The sequence below is a fragment of the Oratosquilla oratoria genome, chromosome 26 (assembly GCF_046742065.1).
Source record: "Oratosquilla oratoria isolate Oo_2021 chromosome 26, ASM4674206v1, whole genome shotgun sequence".
Lineage (NCBI taxonomy): Eukaryota > Metazoa > Arthropoda > Malacostraca > Stomatopoda > Squillidae > Oratosquilla > Oratosquilla oratoria.
In genome coordinates, this window is record NC_134802.1 from 54,687,140 (window position 1) to 54,704,818 (window position 17,679).

Below are 17,679 nucleotides of genomic sequence, written 5' to 3' on the forward strand. Positions count from 1 at the left end.
TAGATGATGCCCATTGTCCTGGGTCAGAAGCAATGCAACAAGACACAACACATCCACAGCAAGGCCATTTCATTTAATTGGCGACCCACCCCTCTGTCCCCTCATGCAGAAACATTGAAGATAGGGTGAAATCCCTTTGGGCTATGTCAAAATATCATTCACACATAACCACTCCCTAACCCCACCATTCCCCACCCACTCCCTTCAATTCATCATAGTATCATCCATATACAACTATTCTCCACTCACTCCTACCTTCTGTCTTCTCCCTTCCTTACTCAACAGACACCCCCCTCTTTTCCAATGCCCCTTTTATCCCATCCATCCATCTCATCCTCAGTTGCCCCCTCATGTTCACTCCATCCACCTCTGCCTTCCACACTTCTTTTGCATATCTTTCTTCACTCATTCTTTCCATGTATCCAAACCATCCCAATACTCTCTCATATACCCTATCTCCCAACTCCTTTTCCACTACCAGACCCTCCTCACCTCTTCATTTCTCACTCTATCCAACGTCATAACTCCTACCATACTTCTCAGACATTTCATTTTAAAAACATTTAAACTCTTCCTCTCTTATGTTCCATGTCTCTACCCATGCAGTGCTTTCAGCACAACCACCCCTCCATACACTCTCCTCTTACCATCCATTCCCAAATGTCTATTTCTCATTACATTTTTTAATTCCCCCAAGGCACTTCTCTCAATCTATAATCTACCTCCACCTCCACTCCTCCCTTTCCTATTTTTTGGTAGTTTATAAATATTCTATTGAATATGGATTGTATTTTCTGCTCCATAATGTGTTACTAACTACATTATAAATGGACACAATAATAAATAACAGGATTTGTATAAGATGAGGATCAACTTTATCAAAAGAAATTATCAAACTACTAACCTGTTGTGTGATCACAATGAGACGTGTCTTTGCCAAACATGTACAGTTCTCCATCTCGAGTGACAACAGCAGATGTGCCATTGTTGCAGGCAGTGTGAATCACAAACTGACCCTCTAACTTGATCATTTTCTTTGGTTTGACAGGTTTGGGTTGCCTCCTTCCTTTACCTGCCACAAAATGAGAAACCTTGTTACAAAGACTATATCATAATAATATATATATATATTTATACTGGCTCACAAAAATCATTAAAAAAATAAAAAGAACTTTAAATCACTCACTGCCATCACCATCCTCCCCTCTACGGGCTGTGCCGACGAAGAAACAAACTCCCTCATCAGAGACTAAGAGAGCATGCTGTCCTTCATGTCCCACAGCTACGTGACTGATGCGAGGGTTCTTTGTAATCGAAAGCTCTGGCCACCTTCCAGCATTGATGTTGCTCCCACTATTACTTCCATTGCTGGCTGCCCCATTACTTCCGTTGCTGTTGTTTGGCTTCATGCCAATAGATGCTGCTTTTCCATTGTAATGGACCTAAAACCCAATTATTGTATGAGGATGGTGTATAAAAATATTCATGTACTTAAGTCACACCACACATGAAACACGGGTATGTAGTTATCAGTACAAGGTTACAATCTATAAACCAATTGCCCCAGTTCTCTCTTGTGGGAGACCTGTAATCCCCAGGAAAATAGCCATGGCCATTGGTTCAGCCCTAACCTCCCCATCCCTACCCACTCCTTTCCATGTATCACACCATCATCCATACACAACCATTCTCCACTCACCTCTATCTTCTGTCATCCCCCTTCCTTCCTCAACAGACATATCCCTCTTTCTCAATGCACATTTTATCCCATCCATCCACCTCATCCTTGGCCATCCCCTCCTGTTCACTCCATCCACCTCTGCCTTCCACAACTCTTTTACTAATCATTCTTAATCCATTCTTTCTGTGTGTCCCAACCATCCCAATTCTCTTTCCACCCTCACTCACCTTACTTCTTCATTTCTCACTCTATCCAGCCTAGTAAACTTTATCATACTTCTCAGACATCTCATCTCACACACATTTAATGTTCCATGTTTCTGCCCCATACAGTACTGTCAGCAAATCACCCCTTCATACAATCTCCTCTTAGCATCCATTCCCAAATGCTCTTAACAGCTTTCCTTCCATCTCATATATCTCCAATACCTCCCACAATGCCTTCCTGTCTACCCTACCATAAGCCTTTTCCAAATCCATTAAGGCCCAAAAAACATCCTTCCCTTTTCCCAAAGTTTTCTCACATATTTGTCTTACCACAAAAATCTGATCCACACAAACACTAACTGTCCTAAACCAACAATGTTCCTCATCTATTACTCCCTCTATTCCTCTCCTAATCCTCTCAATCAAAACCCTCCTATAAGCCTTCCCAATTAAACTCAACAAACTGATTCCTCTAAAACTACTACACTCACACTTGTCCCCTTTTCCTTTGTAAAGTAGAACTATACAGGCATTCCTCCAGTCCTCTGGCACTCTACCCTCTTTCAGACAAACATTAAACAACCTCACTAGCCAGTCCACCATCACTGTACCTCCCTTTTTTAGACACACTGCATTACACCCACCTAACCCAGGTGCCTTTCCTGCTCTCATCATTTTAATAACTGCTTTCACCTCATCTTTTCTTATCTCTCATCCATTTTCCTCATTCATCACTGTCATTTTCTTAGAGCTTCCCACTACAACTACCTTTTCCTCTCCATCCTCTTTCACATTTAGCAACTCCCTAAAATACTCTGCCATCTTCCTCTTACTGCTGTCTCTTTCATTATCACCTCTTCATTTGCATCTTTTACCTTTTCCTCTCTACTTGATTTGCCTCCTTTCACTACTATCAAACACAGATATATAAATGAAAAAATAATAAATCACAGAACTTTATTTTTACCTTTCCACTTGATGTTTTGATAAGAGTAAAATCTTTACCAGATGTAACCATGTTAACATCATCTTCAACCCCTGTAATTAGATTAGTATGTTCTTCTCCTCCACCAAGTAACTGGAAAATACAGAAAATTATCAAGCATTAGCCAAAACAAAATATGACAAATCAATTCTTATGGAGCAAAAGACTAAAAAAGTAATAAAAACTCACTTGTATGCATCTGACAGCAAGGCTCAAGTTCAGCTGACTGACTAATGGCATGGGCTTGACAACTGGGTTGTATGTTCGAACAACAAATCCATCCTGTAAATAAATATCACTTGACATCTTTAAGCACTCAAAATATCATGTTTATAATTCATCCCATAAGTCTTTTATAATATTCACTTTACATATATATACATAGGAGATGGCATGACATCACAAAATTTTTAAATTGCCTTGTATATTAGCTTAGTTCTTGACACTAATAGAAAGTATGTTTTAGAAAATAATACCACCCTTTCACTTCCACACACAAAATCATATAACATGAACACAAAGAATACATAAATGTACATATACAATCCTTGATCTTCAAAAATCATACCTCTCTATCAGCAGAAATATGTCCAATGTTGATTCCATCACTAAATGGCAATCCAACTGACCAGCCTGGTGTTGAACTCTGGTACACTTCAGATACTTTGAGCACTTCCCTGTCTATTACCACTAGTTCTCCAGATCCTTCTTCTGGGCGGTAGAACACATCACCCTATGGGAAAAAAAATCTTATTAAAATCTTTTAGAATAGGCTGTCATATTATATTTAATTCATAACCATTCTCCTCTCACACCTATCTCTTGCCTTCTCCCTTACCTGCTCAACACATTCCCCTTTAACTTAAAACCTCCTTCATCCCATCTATCCATCTCATTCTTGGTCTTCCCCTCAGGTTCACTCCACCCACTTCTGCCTTCCACACTCCTTTTGTTTTCGATGTGCTCAAGCTCAATCCACCAATTTCTGCTTCCCAGATTCTTTTCTGCATATATCCAAACAACCTCAACACTCTTTTATCTACTCTATTAAACATCTCTTTCTACCCCCATTCTCTGGCTTATCTTCACATTTCTCACTCTATCCATCCCAGTAATAGATGCACCTGAATAAAATTACATCACCAATATCTATATATTAAGCAGTAAATAATATGGCCAAGCATGAAGGAACCATAAAAAATCATCTCCCTATCATTCATCTTCAAAACTAACCTACACCCCAACTTCTACAGTTGTGAAACCTTGAAGGAGTAGCACTCAAGAACCAGGCCAAAGGTCTTTATCAATTTAAACTAATTTTCCTCCACTTTATTACAAAAGGAGAGCTGACAACTTGCGTTTGTTCTTCCCCTCATCTTACCATTGCTTGCCAGAGACACAAACAAACCCACACTACTGAAACACAAACAACATTCCAGTCCAATCTCAATTATGTATAGGACCTGAGAATTATTTTTAGTTACTCTGGAGATACAGGTTTCCAGTCAGTGAAACATAAAGCAACAGTCATTATCAATAGCATTAACTCATTGTTTAGCTTATACTTACATGAGCATATCCTAGCCAACCCTTCTGATGTGGGTAAAAATCTGGGCGGTGAATATAGATATGTCCCTTGATGGTGCCTCCAAAGCCTGAGCCCACCTTGAACAGGCCATGGGAATTGTGTATGTACAGAAAGTGGCCATCACATGTCATGGTACTGCCTTTATCACTCTCTTCTCCATCTAAAAAAGATATAATAACATTAAATTATTGCATATATCAACATGCTGAAATTACACATACACACACACACACCAAATGTCAAAAGGATGAGAAGATATAGATTCCCACAGACATGTAAACTCCTGGAATAGCTTAAGTGATGATATATCTACAGCTCATGAGTTCAAAAATAGATATAACAATTGGAAAATTAAAAAAAACAGTCATATATGCTACTATCCATCTACCAAAGGCTTTTTCCTCCATATAAGGAAGATAGCAGCCAAGGCGTGCACCCACCACCACCCATTCCACTCCCATCCATCACCAATTTCTTTCCCCCTCATCTTAGCTCCTCATGGATGAAGGGTCAGAAGCAATTAAACAAGACACAGCACAACCACAGTAGGGCCAGCCCCTTCATTTACACAGCGACCCTCCCTCTTCATCCCCTCATGTGAAAATGGAGAAGACAAGGAGAAATCCCTTCCGGCTGCATCAAAGTACCATCCCTTCACAACCACCCGCCACTCACAACTATCCTTTGCCTTCTCCCTTCCCTATTCAACAGACATTTCTCTTTTGCTAAATGATCCCTTCATCCAATCTCTCCATCTCATACTTGGTCTTCCTCTGAACTTCACTCCATCCACCTCCACACACTTTTTTTTTCTAACCTTCCCTCATTCATTCATTCCATGTGCCTAAACCACCCCAACATTCTTCCATCAGCCCCATCATCTCTTCATGTAGAAATAGAGAAGACGTGGAGAAATACCTTTTGGCTGCATCAAAGTAGCACCCATTCACAACCACCCATCATTCAAAACTATCCCTTGCCTTCTCCCTTCCCTATTCAACAGACATTCCTCTTTTGCTAAAGGATCCCTTCATCCTATCCCTCCATCTCATTCTTGGTCTTCCCCTGAACTTCACTACATCCACCTCCATCCTCTACACTTTTATTTTTTCTAACCTTCTCTCATTCGTTCCTTCCATGTGCCTACACCATCCCAACATTCTTCCATCAGCTCCACCTGCCAGCTCCCTTTCCACCCAATCCATTTTTACGACCTACACCATACTTCTCAAAGATATTTCTATATCTTCTGTCTGGCTCCCTTAAATTCCAAGGTGCCACTCTATACAGTTTCACAGGCACAATCACTACTTCATATGATCTTCTCTTTGCATCCACTCCCAGACACCCATTTCTCATGACACCCTTCATCCTCTATCAAGACTCTTACCTGCCTCCCCAACTCCACCCCCAACCTCTACTCCCTGTCACATATGACCACAAATACTGTGCTAAAAACTATTCACTTTCTCTAGCCTCTTTCCTTTAACACTTACCTACAACTTACTGTCAATCTCTCCCTTTGTACACCTCATAACCCTGCTCCCACCCACATTTACTTTCAATTTCTTCCAATTGCACACCCTCCCCAACTGCATCACCAATCAAGATTTTGCAACCATTAAGATTCTCAAGCCTATCCACCATGTCAAGGTGTCAACTCTCAGATAGGTCAGTAAATACACAAAATACAAACAATAAAAAATTATACTATTTTTTGTTACATAAACTGTATCTCACATGTTCTCAAAAGCTATTTTGAGTCCTACTAAAGATATAAAAATTTACCTGTGAAGATTCTTATGGTAAACTTGTCTATTAAGGAATTCTTGGGGACTCCACATGTCAACCAGTCTGGACGTGAAGTTTTGCCTAATAAAACTGCATGGACACTTCTTTGTAATAAGGTTAATATTACAGGAACCTGCAAAATAGATATAGATAGTAGAATGTATGAATTTTTTCTAAGAATTGATAGTATACAATTAAACCAAAACAACTTGCTCTAAAATAAACTAATTCTTTATAAAATCTTCAAAAAAATCACGAGTTTCATGCTGTCTAAATGTAAATCACTACAGTTAAATAACATACTAATTATGAACAGTATACCTGAATATTTTGACTGGCTAACTGCCTTGATGTCATCAAGATATCAGCTGTAGCTCTCAGGAATTTGCCCGTTTCTCCTCGAGCTACCACCAATGACAACAGACAGGCACAAGCAACTCCAACCAATGGTGAAGATGGACATGTCAATACATCACCATTGCTGGCGGTTGCAAGTCTTAACAAGAGAGTAAACAAGGCCTCTGTAAGAAAAAAAAATAATAATAAATAAATAAATAAATTAAAATAAATAAATAAAGGATGGTAATGATATGACTTAACATCACAAACTCCCTCCTATCGGAAGGCTAGGTAAATAAACAAAATAAAATAAAAAATGTATGATCCATTCTAGAAATAGGTATATAACCCTCGACTGAAATTAACTGATGGGATAGAAGAATGAAAAGGTCATAGGAAAAGAGGAGATACAAAGGGCATTAACAAAGATGGAATCTGGCACAGCACCTGGGTTCTTTGTAATGGGGAATGTCTGACAAAGGGTGGAGCGGTTATAGTAGAATAGCTGGTGAGAGTGTAATGTGTATCCAAGGGAAAGAAGTGTACCAGTGGACTGGAAGAGTGCTTTTATACTTCCACAATAGAAAAGAGGGGACAAATATGAATGTAGTAATTTTTAAGTAATTAATCTGTGAGAGTATTTGGTAATCTCTATGGGCTGATGTTAACTGAAAGGAACAGAGTGAGTAACTGGGTTTAGGTTAGTTTGGTTTTAGGAGAAGATGAGGGTACATAGTTAATTTTTTTTGCAGTATGATATATGCAAGAAGTTCATGGCAAAGGGTAAGGATGTCTTTTGGGCTTTCATGGATTTGGAAAAGGCATATGGTTGACAGAAATAGATCATGGAGTGTATTAGAGATACAGTAGAACCTCAGTTCTTGACTACAATACATTCTTGAAAACTGTTCCAAAACAGATTTGGTCGAGGACTGAAACAAGTTTATTGATCTGCTGGATACAGCTTTATCAGGGTGATATTTCCCCACAAAAAATTTAATTTAGCCCCCTTTTAATTTTTTTTTCATTCAGGTTAATTGAGAACCAATAGTTTGGCTGGCTAATGGAGCATTTTTTTTTTTTGGTCAAGAACCAATCTGTCTGACTCGTGGGAGGCTCAAGAACCAAGTTTCTATTGAATATGAGATAGGAAGGAAATGGAGAGAGAATAGTTTGAGGTGAAGGTGGGACTACACCATAGCTGTGTAGTCACCATGATTGTTCAGCATGTATATGGATTAAGAGTTAATACAGGTGAATACAATTGTGCTCAGGATGAAGTTGGAGAGTGAGAGGAAGACACAAGAAAAGCCTTCATAAATCATGGTGCAATGCTAGAATAATTTTACCTCACAAGAAAGGAGATCAGAGAGAACTCAGTAATTATCAACCAATTGATTTGTTGAAATTTATACAAAATGTATTTCCGAAAATCACACTAGAATAACTTACTTTCTTCTTCCTCTAGGTAAGCCACATAATTTGAATCAATTTTTCATGACAGTAACACAAAATACCATTACCATAGAGAAATAATCCACATAAATAACTTACCGATAACTTCAGCAGGTTCATTTCTTAAAGCTTCTGGTTGCTGTCCTTGCAAGATATCAAGTAGGGCTTCAAGAGCTCGTATACACAATGCTGGATATGCAGACACTGATCCTCTTATTAGTTCATATACACTTACTAACCCCAATCCTACAATCTGAAATAGAGTACAGTATATAGAGGGGAATACAGGAAATAAATGGAGAACAGCAGTGTGGGTTTAAGAAAGGAAGTGAGGGCACAGATCAATTTTTTACAGGTAGATATGCAAAAACTTTTTGCAGGTTAAGATGTCTTTTGGGGTTTTATAAACTGGAGAAAGCATATGACAGGGTTGGCAGAAAGGTATTATGGAATGTGTTGCAGATGTCCTGAATAGAGGGATGTCTATCAAGAGTGGTCATAAGTTTTTATGTAAATAGCAGTTAATGTGAGGATAAAGAATGGAGAGATGGTATGTTATGAAGATGGGGCTATGCCATGGTTGTGTAATGCCATCATGGTTGTTCAATATATATATATGGATGGGGTGGTTTGGAAAGTAAATGTACATACATATACCAAGGGCTTTTTCCCCCTTACAAGGGAAGTTGCCAAAGTCAAATGGCTCAATTCCACTCCCACCCATTTCATCCCCATTCACCACTCCTCCTGGATGACAGGTCAACCCTGCATCTTGCCTATTGCCTGGGTCACAAGCAATGCAGCAAGACACAACACATCCACAGCAAGGCCTCTTCATTTAATTGGCGACCCAACCTTGCAGTAACATTGAAGATGGGGAGAAATTCCTTTGGTCTGCATCAAAATATAATTTACACAGGACCACTCTCTTCCATGTATCACAGTATCATCCACACACAGTCATTCTCTACTCATCCCTATCTTCTACCTTCTCCCTTCCTTCCTCAACAGACATCTCCCTATTGCTAAATGCCCCTTTTACCCCATCCATCTATCTCATCCTCAGTTGTTCCCTCCAGTTCACCCCATCCACCTCTGCCTTCCACACTTCTTTTACTAATCTTTCTTCACTCATTCTTTCCATGTCTCCAAACCATCCCAATACTCTTTCATCAAACATATCTCCTATCTTCTTTTCTGCCCTTGCCCTCCTCCTCACCTCCTTCTTTCTCACTCAAGGAAAGTAAATGTAAGGGTGTTATATACTTTGATATGGCCACTCCCCCTTGTAAAGAGGAGAGTATCTTTTGGTATATGTAAGTAGAGCATTACACCAAATGCACACAATTAAATTTGATGACCTATCATTAAACAACTTTGTGAGAACCATTTACCAATTATACAGTATATGATAACATTATGTACACGAGATTATGCATAACAAAACAATGAAAAAAAAATCATAAAACAATACACAAATTCTTACTTTAGGAATCTGTACAGGTGAATCTTTGTTGTTGTCCTCATCTGAATCTGTTTCAGAGTCTGAAGGAATAGGCTGTGTGGTTGCCAGATATATACCCTGGGCTTGGCGACTTGCATGTTCGAGCACCAGACCCCGCACCCGTGCATATACTGAGAATGATGAGGGATTACCAGGCAGCTCCAAAATTGGGGCCACTGTACTGCCACTACTGCTAATTTCAGTCTGCAAAGAAAATATTATACTCCCATATTAATATTTGATCAGGGATCAACTTTAGTTGAATAAAGTTTATTGGTAGAAGCCTGAAAAAAATATTCACTAAAAAGCAATGCAAATATATAGGGGGGTTGCTGAATCAAAGTACACACATCGATACAATACACAAGACCCATTCAACCATCCCTACTATCTCAGGGTGTACTTCACCCCATATTATTTAATATATCATAGAAGACCACACTGTACACAATTAATCACACCAACAACACAACATATATTATGAGATTTATGGGAAAACCCCATTCCAGCCATGGCATTCCTCAGGGAAATGGGGCTGCTCAGTCAGTCAGCCTAAGGAACAGTACCATCATCATCATCTCAGTAATTCACAGGTGAAGGGTTACCCCTGACCCCTGCTTGGGTCAGAGGCAACACTGTAAAATACGGCTCTTTCAAGGCTGGGTCCAATGGCTGGAGCTGGTTTACCCATAGTGTTTTATCAGATGGTGACCATCCTTAGCCACTCAAAATAATCTATAAAGCAGATGAGAAGAAGGGTCCTTCAGGCAACATGGTACCTTCAGTCATTTATAGGAGGAGAAGGAAGAGGAGGAGGAGGAGGAGGAAGAGGAGGAGGAGAAAAAGTTGAACATGGCTATTCTACCTAGTGTTTTCTATCCACTTGAAAATACACACGTACCTTTGATATACATCCAGTATGTAATCTAGATGTTATCCGAGCCATTTTTTGTAATCTGTCCCAAGCTTTGGAGCCTTGAAACTCCTGTACATAATGTTCAACCTCAGAGTGTGACAATGTAAACTTAGGCTTCTCATCACACATTTTTCTTTTACTTATGCTTGGTCCACCTCCTTCAAGAACTTCATTCTCAAGGCAAGGCTTATTATGTCTGCCACTATTGCCGAGGTAAAACCCTGTATATGTCTCTGGGGATTTAATTTTCTGCTGTTTTTCTTTTATGTCAATTAATTCTGACTTCGGTCTTTCAAGCTTAGGCATATTCATGCAATTGTAAATAATGCCAGTTCTTCGCTGACGCTTTTCTTCTGAGAAGCTTTGAATGCCACCAATAGACATAGAGCGTATTCTTCTGAAAGGCCTCGTTTTAGAATTTGTTTCAAGTACAGCAAATGAATCTGACTTTGGCAAAGACAGTAAGCCACTTTCGGTAACACTTTCATTCTGAGAACACGACTTAAGGTTATTTGCTTCTAATGAAGCAATATTCTGTTTGAAACCTTCATCATCATTTCTTTGTAATAATGTGATCTCTGCTTTAGTTTCAGTAGGACTCTTGTCCATATGCCCTGAAATTTCAGGCAAAACATGAAGACCCTCAGCTTCTTCACTATGAGCGGAATGATAAAGTTTCACGGATCGACTTTGGATATCCAAGTTCATCCCCCTTTGTGAATATCCTAGTTGACTATGGTCTATATCACCTGCATGCCCAATAACACTATGACGACGTCTTGAAACACTTTTCTGACTCGATGAGCTAAAAATAGAATATGGCTTACACTTTCCATCCTGCAGGATATCAAACCTTGGTATACACGAAGCACGACGCTCCTTGGCAAATTTCTTCTTTCCTGGTGCTACTTGAGGTTTCTTGTCCTTTTCAACACTGTTCAGATTCCTATGTTCATTAAGCAAACGATATGTTGTGTTGCTTATGTTCAGAATACAGTTATCCTGCTCATGTTCATTCATATTCGAAGCCATGATTTCCAAACACAAAAAATTCCTTTCCTTTCAACCCTGCTTGGTCCTGCACATGTAGCTTGAACACTGGCATAAGCTCATAGCCTCCACCTCACAGCCCTAAACCCTGATCAGAGATAAGCCAACACAATGGGCCCTGTCTATAGATAGCCACCCTTTTCACTCAGGCATCATTTGTTGACCAGAACAATTACTACTGATACACAGTTGCACAAATGCCAAAAGCAGTTTGGAGTGAGTATTCCCAAAACATATTCCTAAATACATATATCTAACTGATCAAAAGATTGCATGTTCTTTCATTACAATAATATTCCAAGTTCCTTTCTTCATTACTTACCTTCTTTTTCCTTTCTCTCTGTGATTTGTTTGTCTTTGACCTCTTCCTTGATTTTCTGTTTTCTACCTTTTTACTGAAAAAATATATATATAATTAAATATAGACAATTATCAAATGCAATCAATATTCTTACACATTCTACTACAAATTTCATTTTAGGTGCTAAACTTATGAGAAACAGCTTTTTCAGTATCAAAACAGCATGCCACATACCGAGATTCATTGGATATTCTGTAGAGAGAATGGAAATCACTCCGCAATATTTCTCCATTCTTCATATAATGACCAACACGTTCCCTTACATTCTCCGGAGGTCTGGTGTGACTGGTAATACTTATAGTACTACTTCTGGATGAATCTCCTGAGTCTTCAGATTTGTTGTCTGTCACAGTCATGTTGCTGTACAGCTTTACACACTCCTATGGTATGCAAAATAAGCTAGGTGTTAATCATTTACACATTCAAATACGAAAAGGATCAATATGCCTCCATGTTGTGGTCCTATAGGACAAACATCAGGATCATCTCATTGCCTGTCTCCAAACTCCATTAACACATCCTATAAGATGCAACCACCACCATATAGAGAACACATAACACCTTATACTATATTGTCCCACACTAACAATCCCTAGACCACAGCACTATATATCTTCCCTCAGTGACTCATAGTTCTGCCCAGGAGCTGTTGTCAGTTACCTGAGGGCTGCAGGTCTTCTAGAAGAGAGACCAGGGTCAACAGATTGATTGATTAACTTAGGAGTGCTGTTCCAAGGGGTTGGTATTTAGTCCATGGGTTTGGTTCAAAATTTCTCTTCCCACTTTAAGTTTTTTTAATACAAAAAGAGCACCAACAATTAGCAACTTATACATTTTTTCTCCCCCTTCTCCTCATAACTACCTAGTGATAGAAATATCCCCACAGCCATACAACACAAACAGCAGTTCAATATTTCTTTCTGGTGAGACCCACGCATCAGCATGGGCACCATTACTGGTTGCAATACAGCCAAAGGCTTCCAGTCAGAGAAATTCAAGACACTGGTTGATGAGCCACAGAAGTGCCCTAGCTGCAATCATCACTCAAAAGACAGTTAGACCATCATGCTATATTGACCCACACTATCCCTAGATACTAACACAATATTTCCTCCCAGAGTGACCTATGGGCTTGTCCATTGGTTGTTGTTGGTTACCAGAGCACCATGTCTTTCAACTTGACATTTTCAGGTTAAATTTTATTATTGGTCTTACTGCCAAAAGTGAATGTATTATTGTATAGATTATTGACCTCAATACTCCAACAACTCCCAGATATAAGTCCCACAGAGAAAACCCTCACATACCTGACAAGAATCACATTAGCATGCCTACACTAGGGATCCATTGGGCATTAAGACTGTACTATCACAGAAAAGCCCTGGCCACAGATCTTAACTGTCCCAGATGCATCCACTACACAGAAGACACAGAACATATCATACTACGATGCCCCATACATTAACAATCCCCTAAAAAACAATAATCTCTTCTTTAATGACTTATGGTCTCAAATGGAAGATGTTGCCAATTTCCTGGAGGTGGCATGTCTTCTGCAAGAGCGAACATGGGCAATGATTTGATTGATTGATTATTGTCCATGGTGTTTTAATTTAATTTTGTCCTTATCTATTTCTTCTAACTCTTCATGTTTTGAATGCATCACCCATGATATCATAAGAAACTTGGAGAAGCGTTCAAATATATTTAACTAGTTTCACAGTTTACAAATATATAAAAACATGGATCTCTTATCCAGAGTTGTCCTGCATGTAACAAGTGGAGGATATCCACATTTGTTCGCTTTATTTAAGCCATTCAGGGAACTTTCCTTACAAACTGAGAGTATTGTTAATTGCCAAGCAAATTATTTCAATTTCGTTATTGTTCCTCACAAGGATATACATATTTCCATGTCCCTTTAAATTCAGTTGTGACAGTAAACAAACCTTCCATCCCAATACAATTACACTTATCTTTTCCTTTTTCTCCATATTACTAATATCCCACAAAGTAAATATCTTTTAATACTTCACTGGCACTCCAGACTTTTATTTTTTTTTTCAAAAACACTTAATTTGTTTCTTTCCCCAATAATCTGCTAATTGGTGATGACTATAGAATGGATATAATTCTCAATTATATTAACAAAAACATGGGCCCAAACAGTGAATTGCAGTGACTTTCTGCAGTTAATCATTAGCTTTGCTTAAGCAATTAGTTATTATAATACACCACATTGGAAATTAGGAATCAGGCATAATTTTTTTCACAATTGGATGCAAATATGCAATGTGGTACCTTGACTGTTATATGCATATAATGCAAGGTACTATTTTCATTGCTAGGAACAAGTATTCCATGCATAAGTTATTATATATCAATAATGACAATTGTGGTTTCAAACTTGTCTGTTATATACCCAACCTATGAGGCAAAGCACTGCTCATTCTTTAACATTACTCTTGAATCCTTCCCAAACTTTGATTTTTTTACTTACTTGGATTCTAAATATCTACTTGGGTCTTACAAAGTAAAAAAGTTGTTTGAACTCAACATGATTCTTTCCAAAACTGTTTCAATGACAATAAAATTATTAATTTCTATGGTACAACAGAATTAGCTTTTTAATGTAGAAGAATACCCATGCAAATAGCAATAGCAATAAGTTCAACATCATTATACATGGTAATATAAAATCACTGGGCATAAAGCTGATGGATTGTCACTGTGAAGGGAAAACTTCCAACTACTTTAGGAACTTCTGTAGTGACTGGGTTCTACAGAACTTAAATATTATACATTACTTGAGAATTCCACAACAAATGTAACTCTGTTTCCGTCCTATTAACGCATTTTCAAGGAAAAGTATCACGTCCACAAGTGCAAATATGATTAAATGGAACTGCGGTAATCTTGAAGAAGGTAAAGACTGGATTCTAATTTATGACAACAATTCTGCGGGTTTTTCGATACTTTTAGACCATATTACATCTAAAATCTTGCAGAACACTGATAATAATACTTGCATTAATCTAAATCTCCACATACTGGTGTATGAACTCTTTGTCACACTGTTTTAACAATGAAAACCCGTCAATCACAATGATTGTTTTGATCTGAGCAGAAGACACAGTCGTGTTCGAAAAGCGTCGTGTCTGACATACGAACACGCACGGAGTAAAGATATTTCCTTCTTTACTTATTATTCCATTTTAAAGAAACAGATAAATTTAGAATACTAACAAAAATAATTATACTGAAATATTTAGTATTAGAAAAACATACGATGTATTTTATTATACTTTTATATCATGATAGGAATGGGACGCGCGTGGCAGACATGAATCCGTGTAGAAAATGGGAATTTCACCACCCACATTTTGTCCATGTTTTCCATAAGATTATCATCAGACTAATCTGATGCTTATTATATACCTAAGATATTTAATATGTGAAGTATTATGCTGATATAATTTTTGTTTTTCTAATGAGAGATGTAAAGCTGACTCAGAAAATTTCCCGGTTATGTCATAGAAGACGTGAGTAATTTCCTGGAAAACCTTCTGATGATAAGCAAATAGATAATTCTAGACGTACTACATGAATGACAAGAAATGTCGGAACATGGCGCCTTAGGAATGCAGTGAATCAGTTCTGCATAGTAGCAATACATAAATGCATACACTCACATATTCACATCTCGTGGTGCCGTGGTTAGAGTTCTTACCTGCCACTTCGGCGGTCCAGGTTCGTAACCCGCCCACGGCTGAAATAATGTCAGTATCGCTGCGCTGCGGGTTGTTACTCCAACTCTCGTGGGCTGGGAGTTGTGTGTGTGCGTGTAAGGTCACAGTATTACCCATAGATCGGTCATACGAGCTCTGAGCTCTCATCCGGGAGGGAAATAGCTATCGATCACGAGTTCAACCCGTGATCCAAAGACTAAGGTGAATCACACACATCGTGGCGCAGTGGCTAGAGTTCTCGCCTGCCGCTAAGGCGGTCTGGGTTTGTAACCCGCCCACGGCTGAAATAATTTCAGTATCGCTGCGCTGCGGGTTGTTACTCCAACTCTCGTGGGCGAAGGAGTTGGGTGTGTGTGTGTGCGTGTAAGGTCACATCATTACCCATAGATCGGTCATATGAGCTCTCATCCGGGAGGTTAATAACTGTCGATCACGAGTCCAACACGTGATCCAAGACCATACTGAACACACGCACAGGGCTGAAATAATTTCAGTATTGTTGCGCTACGAGTCGTTACTCCAACTCTCGTGGGCTGGGAGTTTGGTGTGTGTGTGTGCATGTAAAGTTACAGCATTATCTATGTATTGGTCATACATGAGCTCTGAGCTCTCTTACAGGAGGAAAATAGCTGTCGATCACGAGTCCAACACATGATCCAAGACCATGGTGACTCACACACACACACACACACACACAAATATTTGAGGTTAGGTATGATAACAAATTAGAGATTAAGTGACGGGTTCCTACGAGCGTAGCTCCTTTCCTGTACATAACAATTAGGTAAACACACACACCTGCGTTTCTCAACCTTCGTACCCTTGCGTAACTTTTAAAATAAATTTCATGTCTCAAGGAACCCCTGCTCAAAGAAATAAAAAACATATACCATATCTTTCTCATTTTATTTTCATCGTAATAATAGGTTAGATAGGATGATGTCTATATTACATTATTGCAATAACCCCGAATATGTCGTGCGTGTTTAATTATATTACGTATATGAAATTAGATAAAAAATCAAAAGTGCATTAGCTTATCTCACTTGTTATCGCTAAACCCTTGGGGACCTTTTGCGGAACCTTAGGGTTTCGGGGAACGCTGGTTAAGGAACGTTGATTTATAGAATCATGAAAGGCACGGAAGTCCTTGATATATATGTTGAAATATGAATATTTGTTATTGTGCATCTTGTGTTGTTTTTGATTGAATGTATAATGCAATGTATAGTAAGAATTTTGTCATTTGATTTATTGTATAACCTATACTTAATTTGCATGTATAAGAAAGTTCAGTTGCTAGGCCTGAGAGATTTCCCGCGCTAAGGGAAACATTACGCTTCTCCAAGTTAGTCATTGTGAAACCACAGTGTGGAGAGGTTGTCGTGTACATTTTTGTCTGAATATAAACTTAATCGTGTCATGTGCATTGTGCCTTTCAAGAACAATAAACAGTTAAGTACTTTTCTAAGCGTTTATATAATACTCATAACTTTCAACAATATATATATATATATATGTCTATATATATATATATATATATATATATATATATATATATATATGCAAAGTAGACCACTTGGAAAAAAACTAACGAAGCAGAGCGCTTTCGTATATTACGTCTTCAGTGAAAATGTAATATACGAAAGCACTCTGCTTCGTTAGTTGCTTTTTCCAAGTGGTCTACTTTGCATAAGTGAACACACGTACTCGTGTTCTTATTAGCATATATATATATATACATATATGTATATATATACATATATATATATACATATATATATATATACATATATGTATGTATATATATATACATATATATATATATACATATATATATATATATATATATATATATTATCAAGAACTTTTTATCTCTTATAAGGGAGGTAGCCAAGTTCGAGGCACGTACCTAATCTCACCCGTTTAATTCCCTTCCACCACCCCTCCCATCCCAGCTTCTCATGGATGACGGGGCATTCTTGCATCCATCCAACTGTCCTGGGTCAAACGCAATGCAGCAAGACATAGTACACCCACAGCAAGGCCTCTTT

At 38.4% G+C, this 17,679-nt stretch overlaps 1 protein-coding gene across 8 annotated transcripts in view; it reads right to left on the reverse strand.

Annotated features, from left to right (window-relative positions):
- hiw (MYC binding protein highwire) overlaps nt 1–15,041 on the reverse strand; it is a 154,775-nt gene extending 139,734 nt beyond the window's left edge. For all 8 annotated transcript variants that reach the window (XM_076209842.1, XM_076209839.1, XM_076209843.1 and 5 more), the window contains exons 1-13: nt 14,906–15,041; nt 12,051–12,256; nt 11,838–11,910; nt 9,532–9,753; nt 8,145–8,298; nt 6,573–6,772; nt 6,249–6,384; nt 4,442–4,620; nt 3,441–3,605; nt 3,062–3,154; nt 2,855–2,965; nt 1,187–1,442; nt 905–1,072 (exon numbers count right to left, since the gene is read on the reverse strand). In XM_076209842.1, coding sequence (XP_076065957.1) covers nt 905–1,072; nt 1,187–1,442; nt 2,855–2,965; nt 3,062–3,154; nt 3,441–3,605; nt 4,442–4,620; nt 6,249–6,384; nt 6,573–6,772; nt 8,145–8,298; nt 9,532–9,753; nt 11,838–11,910; nt 12,051–12,232 — 1,939 coding nt within the window. In that variant the 5' untranslated portion in view covers nt 12,233–12,256; nt 14,906–15,041. The remainder of the gene's footprint in view (nt 1–904; nt 1,073–1,186; nt 1,443–2,854; nt 2,966–3,061; nt 3,155–3,440; nt 3,606–4,441; nt 4,621–6,248; nt 6,385–6,572; nt 6,773–8,144; nt 8,299–9,531; nt 9,754–11,837; nt 11,911–12,050; nt 12,257–14,905) is intronic.
- Nucleotides 15,042–17,679: the final 2,638 nt, after the last annotated feature.